The sequence below is a fragment of the Pelobates fuscus genome, chromosome 5, assembly GCF_036172605.1.
Source record: "Pelobates fuscus isolate aPelFus1 chromosome 5, aPelFus1.pri, whole genome shotgun sequence".
NCBI classification, from domain to species: Eukaryota; Metazoa; Chordata; class Amphibia; order Anura; family Pelobatidae; genus Pelobates; species Pelobates fuscus.
Window position 1 is genome coordinate 86,610,554 of NC_086321.1, and position 18,521 is coordinate 86,629,074.

Sequence of the window (18,521 nt, forward strand, 5' to 3'; positions counted from 1 at the left end):
AATAGAGCAGGGAGTCCTATAACAAAAGTCATGCAATCCTAAAGCCTCAGAACGAGCACAATTTATATTAATACATTGTATATTTTATAAAACATTCTTTCAGTTTAGTCACAGTCTATTCTTGGCAACTGATAAAAATCATTTTAGTATTCAGAAATGTGTTTCTTTCTACTTTGTACTCAACCCCGCCTTAAAGGGCATCTGTCACCTCTCTGGAATGTACACCATTACATAAAACATTGAAAATGTCCTTTAACTTGTGTTAACCTTTTTCATGAAATGCTCTGTTTTCTTTACAAACGTATAATAATTTAGTAAATGACATCAGAATCCAGTTGAGTCAAGGCAAAGAGAGGCGAGATAGATAACAACATTAAGTTCTCGTTTTCTCTGTATGCCTTCTCTGTGCGGACTGCAAGATGCAAAGCAGAGCTTATAACAACGACTGACAGGGAGCTAATTGGAAGTGCCCAGTTGCAGGATAATGAGATGTGGATTTCTGTATTTAAAGGAACACCATCGTGTCAGGAACTCCAACGTATTCCTGACACTATAGTGCTGGAATCACTGTTTAGGTCCCCGGCACTAGTCTCACATTTTTCCCCTATACCGCAGCTGGCCCTATCTCCATGGCTGAGATTATCAGTCTTGATGATTTTAGCCAATCCAATACTTTCCAATAGGAAAACCGCTGTGCTGCGCAAATCAGCATCTCCTCATAGAGCTGCATTGAATCGATGTATCTCTATGAGGAACATTCAGCATCTCCATGCAGAGCGTGGAGACGCTGAACGCCAGTGCTGCACTAGGTGGTGGCACTCTGAGTGTTCCTTTAAGTACTAAAAGTAATAGAAAAGAGAAAAGGATGCATAAGAAAGAAAGAAAGAAAAAAAGACAGAATAATTTGTACTTAATTATGCACATCTCCAAGGAGCACAATCCATGCTGATGTTAATCCATTGATCCCATCAGCTTCTTAATGTCCAGGTAATACATTGTAAGCTTATTTGAGCACGGCCCTCTTCATATTCCTTTCTCTAATTGTAAAGCACTGCAGAATATGTTGGCGCTATATAAATACTGCTATTAATATAAATAAGAATAATAAAAATAAGTATGTGTTTGCAGGGTGATCATTATATAAGAATCAGTAAACGATTGTGGAGTTAACAAATCGTAATGAAAACAATGAAAATTGGAAAAGGTAAGCCAGCCTCTCCCAGCATTAAAAAGTAAAGCAAAATTATCGTAGGTGTATTCCAAGTGAAACTTTCATCCATGATCTCATTTAGTCTAGTTTATTCATATCAGCATCAGAACCTAAGGCAAATGACGATCCTACAAATAGTCTGAACCAAGTGTACCAGATTTACCAAAAGGGCAAGGCAATGATTATTAACTATTGCTAAAATATTGCAATAAAGAAGCCAGTAGTTTTAATTCCAGCGTGCTGAAACTAGAGTCCCTGTCCAGTTCTACTTGTACAGCTCCAAAAATAAATAACCAGGTCACACCTGGTGAAATCCAAGCAGAGAGAAAAATGGCTAGGTCGCAGGCAACACACAGGCAATTTCAGGGACCTGCTCTCTACCTCCTAATCATCGGTGAAATTCATGCATATCTCCTATACATATATGTACACAAACACAATATTAAATGATGAGAATTGAGATATATGGTCACTGACACGTTGTAGTATTTAGTGGTGGGCTTAATATGACATGGCCATAGAGTGGAACTGCATACCCATATTTGTTTGCCGATATAGGTCATTTTAAGTTTTGTGTGTGCTGTTCCTAAATCTGTATTTTGTATAATTTTGGCCTTAACGACCGTACCACTTCTGAGAAATGCATATTCCGGTTGTGCCCCAAATTGCCTTTTTTTTTTTTTTACACCATGAATTTGCTGTGTCTGACAGTCGGAGACACTTTCTTAATTTTTGGAAAGCAGAATTGCACATTGGCTTAATAAGACTGAAGAGTTGCCACTTATGTAAAAATTATATCTCTTCTCCAAAACCTCAAATTGGTTTGTACGTCTCCATAACATAGCAAGAAGCCCAGCTTTGCATATTCCATACTGTTACAATAAAATGAGTAAGAATTCTAGTATTAATACAAAAATACATATATCAAATTAGGAGAATACATGACGGGAAAGAAGTTCAAACTTGAATTTATTTGGTGCCTGATTCAGAAGGACCCTAAACAACAACAGACATTTATATTGCTGTGGTCAGTTGCCATGGTGACTTGGCACGCTAGCCCAAGTAGGCCAAAATAGCAGACAAGATCTCTTTTGTTGAGCCAGATTAAAGTTACTAGAATACACCTTTTAGTACCATAGGAGATCCAATGAATCATCTCCATGAATGTTTCAGCAGAAGCTTTTAGTCAAGGGGTGGTCTGTAAAAGGAATTAAAAAAAAAATAGAAGCAAAATATTTAAGGATCAAGCATGGGCAAGTTATTTTTACGTTTAAATAAGCCCTTGATTGGTTTCAATAAATTACTTTGCAGAGAATGGAATTTCAATAAAAAAACATAATAATAATAACTATTAGGTTTTAACACAGGAACACATACAAAATATAATGGGGAGAGGGGGAGGGAGCGAGGGGATACACCAAATTGAAATGTATTTTTCTGTCATGATTCTCATTGTCCTATAGACTGTAAACTCGTTTGAGCAGGGTCCTCTTCAACCTATCATTCCCGTAAGTTTTTTGTAATGGTCCGATTTATAGTTAAATCCCCCTCTCATAATATTCTAAAGAGCTACAGAAGCTGTTGGCGCTATATAAATGGCAATAATAATAATAATTGCTTTAGTGCTTTTGGCATGATTCGGACCAGTGGGCAGATGGTGGTTTAGATATTGCCCCTTTCTTCTACCTTTGGGTTCTCCCAACCCAAAGTAAGTGAGGCTGGCCAAGGGCCCAATTGCCAAATATCAGAATTTCCACTGGTCTGCAGTGTTTGTGCCTTTTGGCTGTGACATTTCTTCCTTATCTACTGTTGTAGATAAGAAACAACAAAGATGGCGCCTGGGGGCTGTTCCTGGAACGACAAAAATGGCACCTGGAGGGATATGCATAGTCTGAGCAGATTCAATATCCATGTCCTTGTATGTGTTGAATTCTTACTTTACTATTTATACTATTTATTTATTTACTAGATTATTTTAGATAACGGTTACACGTATACAGAAAGATTTATAGACCACCGCCAAGAAAATGAATAATAGCACAGCCCTCTAGTTATCTCATAAAAATGGAGGCAATTTTACTGTGATACTTGGATTGGATCATAATTCCCCCCCCCCCCCTCTCCCCCCAATTTGCATGAAATCACGCTGACCTCTAGTAATACTGCCATATATTACTAAAGTGTAAAAGAATTGCTGCAGAGCTCAAGTTGTGTCTTTTTCCAAATATGAGCATTTGCCTGCCAACACAATGAGCAATATGTTATTGCTAAAAGCCAGGAATGGTTGAAGGCCGAGAAAACTGTAGTAAAATCAGACCAAGAGTCTGGTCTACAATAAAAGGATGTCTAATTTCATTTAAGAAAGTGATGGGCAGCATCTAACTGCTCTAAACGTACTGACAAGGTGTTTTGGAGGCTGCTTGGGTCTCGTAATAAATGACAGAAATCTGGTACACTTTTTACACCAAACAGAAATGCAAACTGTCAGCACCATTTTAACTCGCTTATTCCCAACTTGGGGATTTTCTGCTTTGGAAAACAGATGTTCCTTTTAATCTAAATTTCCAGCAGGGCCGTACTTGGCTACATAAATATAAACTGATTGCATTGCCAGATGCAGATAACAGAAATCGTTCAAACTTCCCGGCGCCATACAGCACGATTGAAGTTTATGACTTCGAGAAGGTCCTTTGTCACCTCTAGGGTCTACAGATACAGATTACTATTATTCACTTTTGACTGGAAACCTTTCAGAATGATACCATACTTTTTCCAATTTAACTTTATTGTTCATACAGAGCATATCTGTGAAAACCTGCAGTAACCCAGTTAAACCGAGGTCCTTTAAATTTTACACTGATACTTATTTTCTTATTAATTTAAAGGTTAAGCAAGCCAGCATTATTTTTAATTATAGATACGGTGTTATATATATATATATATATTTTTTTTTTTTTTAATTTTTTTTTTTTTTTTTGAGTAGGCCTTGGTCTTTTTTCTCCACTCAATTTGTTTATTGCTACCTTATTCATGGCAGATGAGACCGCCTCTATTTTTTTTAAAAGCGTTTTTCCTCCAAGGTTGAGGGTTTAGACAAAAACATTTCCTGTGAAGACAGTGATGTTAAATTACAGAGCATTTAACTTGAATTATGACAACAGATGTATTATGAAGTAATTATTGCACAAAAAACAGTTGCAAAAGTATTATTTTATCATACAGTGGAATATCATGTCGACCAAGAAAAACGTTTTACCATCAACTAAAACGGTAGAGCATGTGGTCCCATGAGATAAAATACACAAAGGCAGAAATGAGAGACATTGAAAGAGACAGGAAGAAATGACTTGAAAGAGACAGTGATCATATGTAACAACAAAATAAAAATAAACAGGCAGTAACTAAGCCTAAATTAGTACAATCTGTGCACAGAATCCCAGTCTCCGTGACACTGAAAAGGTCAGCAAACTCTTTTCATGCATTTATAGACATTTTGCCCTTCATTTCCTTCAGTTATGCACTCCAACTCGCTGAAATGTCAAAAAACAGTCTAACGCCTACTTCATTTTACCACTCTCTCATATTTGGCAGGATACTAGAAATGTAAGCCTCTGCCGAATGGGATTCAAACGGTTTGTTTTCGCTTTAACCTGAAAAAAGCTTGACAAGTATTTGCTGTGAAATTGATAGAAAATGTGCTAGTGCTCTTTACATGAGGCTTTGGAAATGAAACGTGCTAGAATGTCATGTTAACCATACAGTTAGTCAAGTTACATTTAATAATAGTAACAGACACAGCACTAATGGACATCAAAGCCAGCAAACCACAGTGTGCGTGTGTGTGTGGGCGCGCGCACCAAGACGCAGTGCTGAGGTATGTCAGAATGTGTGTACAGCTGACAAGAGCTGGGGTTCAAGGTCAGTAAAGTCTTGCCAGCAGAATTATATAGATCTATGTTATATATAAATATTTATTCTTAAATACTAAACCCCGAATTCTAAATATACACATGCAGCAAAGAACACAATGATTGTGGTGGAGGAGATACCAAAGATCAAGGACGCCCGAGAACTCTCCCACTCACTGCACATACAGTTAAATAGACGAGATAAACAATGTTTTATTAAAACACAGGTTTTTTGTTTGTTTTTTAAATAAAAAGAGAAAAGAAAGCTGAAACTTACCTGTGAAAGCTAAAACTTACCACACAGAGTCCAAGATTTCCCTACAGCCTAATCACCCCCCAAATACATAATTTCACCTCAATGGAAAGAGAACAACAGCCGCTATTAGTCACCGGCCGCCTGCATACTATGTGTACTGACGACAGATATGCACAGTTAGTGGATGCTGCTGTAGGTGGAGTTATCCCTCTAGCATCTAAGCTCATTGTGCAGGGCTCTCAATCCCTCTGTTCTTGTGCATCCAACTTGTCTGGTTACAATTACGTGTCTGTTAGTCAACCCATTGTACAGCTCTATGGAATTTGTTGGCGCTTTAAAATTAATAATGAAGATATCCCTGTATGTGTATTGTTTCAAACTAAAACGCTTCACATACAGACAACAAGCATCATTACCAGACTCAAATCACTGGCGTAGTCATGTTGCTTGCAGTGACCCTTTTAATATATAAATATTTTATAAAATTCAAAGATTGGGAGAGTCAAGTGGAGCAGTGAAGGAAAACCTAGGAGAGTCATCTACTCATAAATAAATGGAAGCAAAGGAAAGAATTGGCATAACAAAGAAAAACAAAAAAAAGTTTTCAGTCCACAAAAGGCACTCATCAACGTAACCTTTCATTTAATAAAATATAAAAAGACCCATTCTGTATAAACTCATTCAGTGAAATAAGGCCATTTCCACACCTAGTACATTGAATTATCCATTAGTTTGGCATAAGAAATCAAAACAAAACCCTTTACCGGAAAAGTAAAAATTAGCAAATATAAAATATGCAAAGCATTTGTGGACTCGTTCCTATTTTTAGAAGAAAAAGAAAACAATAAGCAGGGTGTGCTCCATGTGTTAACTCACCCCATTCCATAATCCCATTGCAAACAGATCAACCAGAAACCAGTTCTGATCTTTCCATCACCTAAGGTGTTCATGAATCAAAGAAACCGAAATGTACTGCCAATATCGCTATGGGTTAAAATATGTATTCTATTTAAGGGATTAATGAGACAAAGTATTCATGAAGCACATTTTTTTTAATTTGAGCGTTGGATTCCTTTAAAAATATAGGAACCAAGAGTGTGGATAAAAAAAAATAACACCCATTGTACTCACCGAGCTTCATTTGATTTGACTTGATCCCCTTCACAAACAAAATTTTCGATGTAACCCAGGCTGCAGTTGATCTTGGACCAGTTGACTTTACATACATCCAGGAAATGTGGCCTCAGGCGACCAATCGTATATTTTGCGATATCAGTTAGCGACTGACTCACGGCTGCACCAAAGATGAAAGTCCCAATACCTTTGTAAATAGTGGCCACGTAATGATTCCTGACAAAGGCATTGGATTGTAAACGGTTATAAAAAACAGAAAGGGCCTCTCCTAACAGTATCTGTAAGGGAGACACAAACAAAAAGATGTAAATTTTCAACCCACAAACTACAAACAATGACAAAAAGAAAAATGAAGACATAACTTATAACATGACGCACCAACCACATGTTTGAAAGACTTTATCTTACTATGCAGGAGAAGAGGGGGGTGACCAATGGTTCTCCTATAGGTTTACAAGGGCCCTGCTCAAGTCTCTAATGTATTTATTTATGGACCAGTACAACATTGGCTATATACACCGTCTGAAATATAGCATGATGCCTTTCTATACATGTATTTCAACGTATACTGTAGTTCTGCTACTTTTGTCATAGCAGCAACATTAGACTTTTAACTTGCATTGATTTAAAAGCTAATTAACAAAAGCATTTGAATATTGAACTTTGTGCTCTACTAATAAATCAATAACAACTATCAACGTAGACCATTTAAAATTTTTTTTTTTTTATTCCCTTAACAGATGTATTTCTCCGCTTGGCAATTTACAATTTAAATAGAATAAAGAGCACACAAAGTGGTAGAGTAGGCAGGGACATAAACTACTCCAGACCAATATCAAAGGCAGGAAGACCGCAGAGTACTTGGAGCAAACTTTAACGCCTAATGGGAGTTCCATTGTAACAAAAGCTGAAAGGTCACGGTTTATTAAATGAACCAGACAAAAATATTTAGCACTGGAAAGCGAATTCTGTGAACTCATCTATAGGTCCCATCCCCCATTTAGGACATCTGTAGCTTTAAGCATTAAAAGGTCAGCAGGCTGGGTGGGAGAAACATAGATGTCCTTTCATTTTAGTTACACTCCCCCCCACTGAGAAGTTTTATTAGCTTTTCAACCTGTTGTCACCATACAACTAATTTAGTTTTGATCACTCAGCCACAGGTCAGAGAAAATAAAGATCTTCTATTGATTTCCCTATGCCAACACCAGGGAAGATGCCTAAGCCATCACCTTCTATCGGCCCATGTGGGAGCCTGCGATATATTTTACTTCCTTGTATTGAAAGAACACATCGCCCAAATCTAAGCAAGAGGTTAAAGCAGACACTGACAAGCTTCTTTGTATCTAGAATGGAAATCGGCCAGATCCATGCCTTTTTCCCCTCAAGGGACCCATTTTTATTCTGTGGTGCTTAATATTTCCATTTGCCTTGACAGGCTTCCTGAACTAGAATTATCCATTTCAAATGCTTGGAAAAAGAAAAAGCAGTATAAAACGGATTGATTGCCAAATGAAAGGGGGTGGGGAGGTCTGCATTGTAATTTATAATAGGCGTCAAGTGAATTTTACAATTTTTTATTTCTTTTGTGAACAATTTAGCCATATATGTTTGTTTCAACAGAGTACTCATTAACTTCTTATCTTTATATGACCATTTATTTGTTGTTTTAGCCCCCTTTGTAAAACTGTAAAGTGCTGCATATGCTGGAATATGTAGTGACTACATAAATACATTTAAAAAAATCTACAAAACCTAATTTTTATGACCACAGGAAAAAAAAAAAAGGGAGAGAGAGAAAGACACAAATTAAACAAGTTAAAGCGGCACTGTCATGGCCGAATCCTGTTTTTGTTTTTTTAAACTCCCCCTCCCGACTTAACTACATATAATCTAATCACCCCCAAATGCCCCTAAGCCCTCCCATAATACCTATTTTTGAATCTTTATTTTCTGCCCGACCTAGGTCCTGGGCACCTCCATCTTTGTGTGGGTAGATCAAGTCCCTGTGGGACACGTCATTTGCCCACACTAGATAGCGCTGTGAAATTCCCGCGCATGCCCAGTAAAACACCTGGGCATGCACACAGGAATTTCATCTATTCATTCATCAGAAAGACGAATAAATGAATAGAAATTTCAAACGAATGAATGAAGACCTCTTGCTCCCTGCCACTTCCTAAGCCCCCCATGTCCTCCCTCACTCTATGGGGGTCAAATTAAAATCTCCTGAATGCCCCTATTATTATTATTATTATTTTATTATTTATATAGCGCCAACAAATTCCGTAGCGCTGTACAATGGGTGGACTAACAGACACATAATTGAGATCAGACCACTGGACGTACAGGAACAGAGGGGGTTGAGGGCCCTACTCGCTATACCGCGAGTAGGGGCATGTCTACTTAAAAAAAAGCCCCTTAGTGTCCCCCCTCCCGAGCCCCCACCGTGCCGCACGAGTGGGGGCTATTAAACTGAAGGGGGGACCTAGCTTCCCCCCTGGCCTCCAACCATGAGCGGCGGTGGGGGCCCTAAATAAATTTAAATGTGGGGGAACTGATTGTGCGGCCCAGGTGGGGGCTCGGGAGGGTTTTTTTTGTTTGTTTTTTTAAACAGGCTGCTCACTGTTTAGTAGACATGCCCCATACTCACAATATAGTGAGATGGGACCGAATTGACGAATACCAAGTAATCTTTTCTTAGTATTAGTACATTTGGATGAAAGACCAATTTAGGTCAATTACTGTGGGAATTAGGGAGTTCTCTACTAAGCGGCTGCAAGATGCAGCCCCGGCACGAATTGGATCGGAATTTCATTAATTTGAATGAAATTCCAATCCGAACAAAGATCCCAAATTGAAATTCTGTAGTTTTGCCAGCGTCCTGTTCTGCAATACTGACAGGAAGCAAAAGGTAAGAATTGTGTAAAAATTGCTCTGACCACCGGAAATCAAGCACACTTTTCTCCTCCGCTGGTCATAGATGGTCAGGCATGGGAAACCTTCTTAACATAAAATAGTCCCTCCTTTGTCTTATGTTTTAAAGAAAACTAGAGCAGACAGGAAGAAATGAAGAACAGGTCCTGACAAAGGGAGAGGAGAGGAATCGATTGGGGAAAGGAAAGTTCGGCACGACACTGCCGCTTTAAGAGGCAACGTCCTCTGATGTCACTGCTTCACTGAATGAACCAATCTACAAAGGGAAACTGGCTTGGGCTTGATCATACTATATGAAGAACACCCTCATTCCCAAAGCACAAAACAATAGGTAAAGAAAAGCATTTCCAGACAAACAGGTTAAAAAAGGGAGGGATAAAAACGCACAGTATCAGTGGCCACTATAGGGTATACCTCCTCATTAATGAATATAGGCAAACAGAGAAACGTGTGCATGTCACTCACTTTACACATTATACAGCCATGGTTCTAAGATTTTGGTTTTGTTTACACCAACATTAGAAAAGGGATGCTGCATGATCGAATTGACTTTTGGGTAAATATTGGGCGACTGCAATAGAAGAACTCACAAAGCCCCAGCACAAAGAAGATGTAAGCTAAGAGTGTCTTTATCCGTTCAAAGATCTGGCGAAGTTTCAACCTTTATGGTATTTGTCTTGATTCACTCTCTGTGATGAATGGAATTACTGCCAAGTGCTAAATATGTAGATATCCATAACCCTCTGCTGAACAGGTTTCAGGTTTCATGGACAGAGTTCACTGCAAAAGCTGGAAACAAATGCAGAAACCCCAAAAAGGTATACTATATTGTATGATGGATTGATCTTTCCACACCAAAACAATAATGTACCCTCACATCTGCAGCTATTTTCTACAGGGTTGCTATCACTCTTAAAAGACCATAACGAGGGGCGGAGCCTGGCTAGCGAGCGAGCAAGACGTGCTCAGCTCGAGCTCCCGCTGAACGGGAAATTTAATGCTGAAAATCAGGGCGCACATACCGGGAAAATCCACAAACGGGGGCTCAATAGATGGAGGAACCCAGTAGGCGCCCGCAGATACCGGTCTCATCTCCCGGAGTGCCCGGGACCCGAAACGGCAGAACGAGGCAAGTGAGAGAAGGGGAGTTGGGAAGGCGGCCGCTTCCCGCTCAACACTCCGAGCCACAAGCACGCACGGAACATCCCCCCCCCCCTTTGGACCGGTGGGGGACATCCCGGTCCCCGCCACACAGACCCAACCCGGTCACTGACCTGCTATTGCAAACGACGGTTCAAGCAGACGGACCAGAGGGGAAGGCCTTGAAAATGGCGGCCAAAAGCGACGACTGCACTCGTGACATGCAGCAGCAGCATGCATCACATTACCCCACTCCTAAAGCGAGAGACTCTCTGGACATCATTTTTGATACGTTTTGGGCCCAGCTAATGGCCCATATACGAACAGCTACAGTCATACCACTCCCTGACCCACCTAAAAGGCAAACCAGCAGCCCTGAGAAGACCGGGAAACCTCTGATGGGCGCAAAAAAACGCCAATCCACAGTAACCAAAATGAAGCGCCTGCCTGGACAGAGGGCAACGGGGGGACCAACCCGCAGGTACCGGCCACACAAACGGAGGGCTACAGAACCCACATGACGGCCCGCGCCAGATACACGCAAGGCCCGCCGCACCCGCTCGTCGGGAAAGACCCTGGACCCAAGTGGACCACAGGCTCGTGGCCTGAAGGTACCAGCCCTCACACTGATCCAGGGCAGAGGAGGCGCCAGGCCTACGAAGGGCTGCATGGCTGACCAGATAAGCCTCTTCAACTGCTCCTACACCCAGCTGCGTATAGGGATCGGATGATCGACCTGCAGGAGAGATGCAGCTGAATTGGCCTTACACGCAGTGGGGCTGTAATGCTTAAACCATACCTGGACTCTCCTAAACACACTTGCGCTTTACGCAACGTTTACCTTTTTGTTTATAACCGTTGCCAGGGGTTTAAAAATCTGCCGTATTATGCATTATTTTACAATATAACACGTGCACTGATCTCCTGTCACACTCTGGACACACATATAGTATACCATGCACTGCATAGCCTTGTTTATATTTGAAATGTACATCTCAGGGTGTCCTTCTTTGTCACTCTTCTCTTACCTGATCTGTACGTCCTGTTAACTCATCTAAACCAAACGAGAACATAAGCTGTCGAAATATCGATCTTATTACTTTAAATATGCAGCTGACGGGGGCGGGGCCGGACCGCCGACGGGATCAGACGTGCTCCGTCTGAGCTCCCGCTTCAGGGCCTTAAACTCGGCGCTAACTGGGGGCCAAACTCACCCAGCAACACACTCCGGCGACCACATAGACCCCAAGCTGCTGATGAATGCGGGGATACCTCCAAAGACCCTACCAGGCACCAACGGCGACCCGACAGAGGCCCGAAGCGCCAGGGAGCTTGAGCCGGGATGAGACGGCCGCTCTCCCGGGTCTCCAGCTGGCGTCTGGCTCTCCCCCCCCCCCCCTCTGGACCGGGGGGGTTAACCCGGTCTACACAAACATCCACTAATGTGCCAATCTGGGCCTCAAAAAGCGACCCTGCCATGACATGCCCACCGAGCAGCAACCCACAAGATGGCCGCTGCGCACAAGCCATGTGCGCGACCGGCCAGCACAATGGAGCTGATCGAGGAAGAGACCACCTGACTGCCAGCACAGCCTCCCCAGGGTTGACCACACTGAGACAAGCAACAGCGAAACCGAACAGAACGGGAACAAAGCGGAGGAGCAAGCAACCTCACCCACCTGCACAAGCCAGTCCAGATGAAGAGAAAGGCAGTTAGACCCAAACGCAGCCGTGCTGCAGGTCCTGTAACCGGCTTCCAGCATCAGCAAATACCAGAGATCGCAAAGGGAACAGGGAGGCTCACAGAAAGAACCCTCCCTGGAAAGGACACTCTCCCTGGCTATAGGATCATCAACTGCCGGGTATAAGCTGAACAGACAGCACGCTGCAACCTGTCAACCGCATGGACTAGGGCTATGCAAGCTCTTCAGCTCTTTTTAACAAGCGGTATCTTTCTAATACTCTCTTACTTCAGTTAACCATCGAGAGCTAGCTTACATGAGAGCCTTAAGAATCACCCATAATGTTGTCAATATGAGATGTTTAGATGTGTTAAATAATGCTATCATAAATTTTCACATGTCGAGCTGATCAGGCAAGATTTAAACTTAAACGTATACGTTGTTAGTTAAACCTTTTTAGACAGCTTCTGTTCCGATAGACAGGTATTAGCAACGACTTATGTAACTATCTATTAAGCTTATGTAACTATCTAGTTAACCAAGCATGACTTAAAAAAAAAAAAATTGTGCCTGTTATCCCCATGCCCCGCATGTTCAGCGAGGAAATGCCTGAGGACTGCTTTCGGGGCACCTCAGACCTGCATGTACCACTCTTATGCACTGAAAAATAAAGAATTAAAAAAAAAAAAAAAAAAAAAATATGCAGCTGACAACACTGTTAAGCTGGAATGTACCTACATATTTAGATTTAATTACTTCTCATAACTAGTCTAGCAACGACAAGCGTAGATGGTTTTTCATTTGTTTTACATTTGTTTAATTCATTTAACTCTTGATGATACAATCGTTTAGTTAAAACTACCTTGATAACTGTTACTTTATGCGTGCTATTAACCTATTGAAAAGTTTGCTTAATATAAAATATAAAATGAGGCTGTCATTCGAAGGAGATGTACTACTGTGTTAAAGCAATCCCACTCTGTACAAATACTGTGCATCCCCTCTTCTTTATTCTGTACCCCATTTAACTCCTGCCTCAATAAAAGAAAGATTGACAAAAAAAAAAAAAAAAAAGACCATAACCACTGCAGCGTACTGTGCTGGTTATGCAGTGCCCTGGCACCAGCCCAGGGTAAGTAGTCAAACTGTTTGCAAATAATTTGACAACTTACCTGGGTTCCGCTGGGCAACCATTTTGGCCTCCTGGAGAGTTGGAAGCTTTTGCTCAGTGCTTTCGTTAGTGAATTAGTGAGTTAACCCCTGCCAAGCAGGGCAGGCTCATTAGTTAAGAGCAGCAGGAGATCGTTCTTTGCTCTGAGCACGCCCAACAGTGCATGCTCTTTAGCCAAGAACTTGCGGCTTCATGAAAAGATTTTTGACTGTTGCAATCAAAAGAAGTAGGGGCTATTTTGTCTCATTTAACTGCCAATCTTAGAAAGGTAGAATTTTCTGCTTCCATTTCCTAACAATCAGCCATCAGTCACGAAAGCTGATGGAAAAGGCATCATTTTGTGCAATGCTCAATAGATGAACATGGCATCCTGCGGGATCCTCCACAAAGGCAACATTTTCATTGCTCAGCCTGCAGGGACAGGCTATATACAGCAGAACCACTACATTAAGCTATAGTGGTTCTCTTGAGTATAGTGTCCCTTTAACCCCTTAAGGACACATGACGTGTGTGACATGTCATGATTCCCTTTTATTCCAGAAGTTTGGTCCTTAAGGGGTTAATCACAAACGTGCACCTAATAAAGAAATCTGTTGAACAGAGCACTAGAACCTCTAACATCCCTGCATTGATCAATGATAGTGACTGTCAGTTGTAAGAATGCAGAGCGTCTCTCAAAGGTCTTCCGGGGGGCATGAGGACCGTTCCTATAATGGGAGGGTATCCTACTGACATACCACATTTTATGTCAGTTAATTCATCCAAATATAATAACTACCAGGAGATCTGTGCACACAGTCCATATTGCATACAGTGTGTGCAAACAATGTTCCCACCACTCCGTGTTTAACACAATGTGTTTACACAGCTGGAACCATCAATACCTCACTTAGCATCTCACCAAAACATACAAAAATACAGCCGTCCTTTTCTAATCAAGCTGTGCTTCTGTTACGACAGGGTTTTATCCCACACATTCGCTAGATTATTAGTTTATTGTAATCACACGGCCCAGACAGTTATGTCCGTTAAAATGCTTGTCTCAATATGCACTGTTACGATAGCCTCTTTTACAAGAAATGTTTAAAGTGGTATGATAGATATTTTATTTTGTAAACTTTTTGTTACTGTTTATCATTCGGAACTTTCTTGATGTTTTAAGATGAATATTCCAAATTAAAGCATAGTCACTGTGCAATGTCAATAGGCACGAGAAATAAAAACAACAGTAAACACTAACAGGCGAGACACCCCCCCCCCCCCCTTCCTGCTACCCCCCCTTAGGTTAGGGGTACTAAACGAAGGGCGTACACAAGTGGGAACACACAGATCCATCAGGGTACTAACCCGCTAGACTAACAGGGCCTACTAGGCCCCCTAAACACTTGGCCCCTATTCCCCTCAGTGACAAACCTACAGTAAACCGACTCCCTAGACGATAACCACCTAGTGTAACTGGCACGCACCAACCACATCCACTAGAGAGGGTCACCCTTCAAACACAATACCTTCCTACCAACACTGAGCCTTACCTCTCGAACATCTACCTACCCTCTTGTAACACTCCACAACGCACCACTCTTAGTAAACACCTTGCAGGTCTAGACGAAACCTCGCTCTAATGTACGTTGTTTAACCTTGTTTAATATAAAATGTAACACCATTCTCTCATGCCATAGGACAAGCGAAAGTACAACACTACTACTTGCATTAATGACATAAATGAAGCCAATGTTGTATTTCTCTGGTACAAAAAATAAAGAATTTAAAAAAACAAAAAAAAAAAAAACAACAGTAGTATCTTGGATAAAATGTACCACGTGAATATAAAAACAGAACGGAAATGAAAGGTGAGGAAAGAAGAAAGCAACAATGGCTGTAGCAATGGTTGGCCTTACATGCAGCAAGGTCACCTATTTCCCATTGGAATAAAAATAGTAAATTAAACCCTAAAAGCAAACTAATGTATCAATAGAACAATAGAATTCCTATTCCTACAAGCTATTTCAGTTTAGGTACAATTGTAAGAATCTTCATCAGTGGCAACTGTGTATTGGTCTACAGCAGATATGGTGAATAGAAAGATGTCCCTCCAATAACTTCCATTTTCTTAGGAGGGATTTAGATATGAAAAAACGATCACCCACCAATTTGGCATAAGATTAATTGAGTGAAGTTTGTTGAAGTGGGTCAGACAGAGTTGGAATGTTTGGAGATGCCTGCTGACTGGCAACTAGAGACCGGGCTGTAATTATATGATCAATCAATTCTTGGGCGCATTTAGGAATACATTTTGATAGCATGAGTAAATTGTAATGCTTGGAATCTGAGGTAAATGAAAGCCTATAGAATTTATAAAATCATCTTGGTGACAATGTCCCAAAATCGAGAAAATGGTGAGCAATCTGACCATATATGGAAAATGTCCCCCATTTATATTGCACATCTACGCACATTATAAGAATTAGCTTCCCTTAGAAACTCCTCACATCTCTTTCCCAAGATAAAATAAACTTAAAGGAACACTGTAGGCTCTTTAACAACTTAATTTTATATTGGTTGCTATAGTGGATAGCCAACAGGTCTTTGTTCCCAAAATATGCAAGGATAAGGAACATAAAACACTTCAAAGGCATGGCCAGTGAAAGGGCGTTCTAGAGTATAGTTTGTGACATTGTTTGTCCCATTTCCGTAGATTAAAAGTAAAAATGTGACTATATTACTATATGGAACCACATTGAGCGCTCGACCCATAATACATTTAATGACTGCTATACATAAGAAATAATAATGCTTTTCTCTGTGTATATAGTGAAACCAGAGCACACAGGGGGGAAATAATAATAAATGCTGCATAAAAAACAGACACAGGGAGCCATTAAGAAGCAGCAGAAAGTTTATATTTGGTAACAGAGCTGCTTTAATATTGGCTGTTGAGGACACATGCTTAGTATCATAATCCATGTTGGAGTTGTTTAAAAGTTATCAGTGGCTCTCTGGGATATATGCTTGGTGACACCATCTCATGGGAGCAATATAACCATTAATAATGAATCTCCGGAATATATGGACAGTGACACATATTAAACATAGCAGTGTTAATCTAAGAAATATGCTCAGTGCCATCAGCCTCATTGGATCACTGGACTTACCGGTGGCTCTCCAGATTACATACATTTTTTTTTTTTTTTTACACCAGCCTTGTGATCTTGGATATTTTTTATGATGATCTGCTTATTCAAAGATCTAATAAGTGGAATACATTTTATGCTGATCAAAATACAGTTACTTCCACTGTATCAACAAGATGCATTCATTACCTCAGACTTTATGATTATAAAAAGACCAAGCGATGATGATACTAAGATATGTAACAGGGTTGATGTTCCAGGAGAGATAAGCCATATGGCAAATGATTTGGGTAAACTAGAAAAATGGCAACTGACATTTAATGTGGATAAGTGCAAGATAATGCATTTTGGGGAATACAAATGCAAGGGCAGAGTACAGAATATTTGATAGAGTCCTAACCTCAACATCTGAGGAAAGGGATGTAGGGGTGATTATTTCTGATGACTTAAAGGTAGGCAGACAATGTAATAGAGCAGCAGGAAATGCTAGCAGAATGCTTGGTTGTATAGGGAGAGGCATTAGCAGTAGAAAGAGGGAAGTGCTCATGCCATTGTACAGAACACTGGTGAGACCTCACTTGGAGTACTGTACACAGTACTGGAGACCGTATCTTCAGAAGGATATTGATACCTTAGAGAGAGTTCAGAGAAGGGCTACTGAACTGGTTCATGGATTGCAGGATAAAACTTACAAGGAAAGGTTAAAGGAACTTAACATGTATAGCTTGGAGGAAAGACGAGACGGGGGGATATGATAGAAACATTTAAATACAGAAAGGGAATCCACACAGTAAAGGAGGAGACTATATTTAAAAGAAGAAAAACTACCACAACAAGAGGAGAGTGTCTTAAATTAGAGGGGAAAAGGTTTAAAAATAATATCCGGAAGTATTACTTTTTACTGAGAGGGTAGTGGATGCATGGAATAGGCTTCCAGCTGAAGTGGTAGAGGTTAACACAGTAATGAGTTTAAGTATGCGTGGGATAGGCATAAGGTTATCCTAACTATAAGATAAGGCCAGGGACTAATGAAAGTATTTAAAAAAAAAAAAAAAAAAAAATGGGCAGACTAGATGGGCAGAATGGTTCTTATCTGCTGTCACATTCTATATTTCTATGTGTGAAACTTATTTCTTATAGAGAGACGAATTGTAAATTGAAGTAGGAATGGGAGGTTAAATATATTAAATTTAAGCATTTATACACAGGAAACAAGTGGCCAAAAAAGGCTTCTTTCTTAAAACGACAAAAAGGAGAAAAGGTTGTTCTGTGTAAATAACATTTTCCTGTTGGTATGCAATATCAGTAAATGTGGATGCAATAGCAGTACGTGTGTCGCTGTTACTGTGGTATGCAGTGTCAATGTGTGCGTAAGAGTGTTTCAGTTTGTCTACATTGTAAAGTTATCTCCCCACCCACTCCTATATAGATATATGTGTATATATGTATCTATCCCCATGCCTCATTATCTCTCCCAAGTTTGCAACATATTCTCTCCCTAGTTTGCTCTCTATCTTGCTGGAGGCTCAGCTACCACATCAGCTACCATGGATATTGTCAGGCAGGTCTGCCTCTCTTGGTCTAAAACTGTGGGAACATCATCCCAGATTAGCTGCACTAACGCTGCTGGTAGACTAACTCCGAAGACAGCCAATCCCTCTGTAACTCTCCTCTGGAGCTTCTCCTTGGATGAGGATGCTGCAAAGGTGCTAGATCTATCCAAATCTATAAGTTCTTGAAGATGTGCAGGGAACCGGGAGGTGGTTTAGAAGTTTCCCAAATAGCTAGAAGCCATCCCACAGCTTCCACTGAATGTGTACTTTGACTGGATACCTTTGCAAGGTCAGTTTCTCTGCTACTACAGCACTTCAGAATCAGTCACTGAAGTTCGACTGGCCTCTTCCACCAAACTGGGCTGCAGTTTTAATAGCTCACCCCCGCCCATCATATGT

At 40.6% G+C, this 18,521-nt stretch overlaps 1 protein-coding gene across 2 annotated transcripts in view; it reads right to left on the bottom strand.

Moving 5' to 3' along the window:
- Positions 1-18,521, bottom strand: part of PLPP1 (phospholipid phosphatase 1) — a 73,764-nt gene that overhangs the window by 17,137 nt on the left and 38,106 nt on the right. For both annotated transcript variants that reach the window (XM_063454037.1, XM_063454036.1), the window contains exon 3: positions 6,506-6,786. In XM_063454037.1, the coding sequence (XP_063310107.1) occupies positions 6,506-6,786 (281 nt within the window). The remainder of the gene's footprint in view (positions 1-6,505; positions 6,787-18,521) is intronic.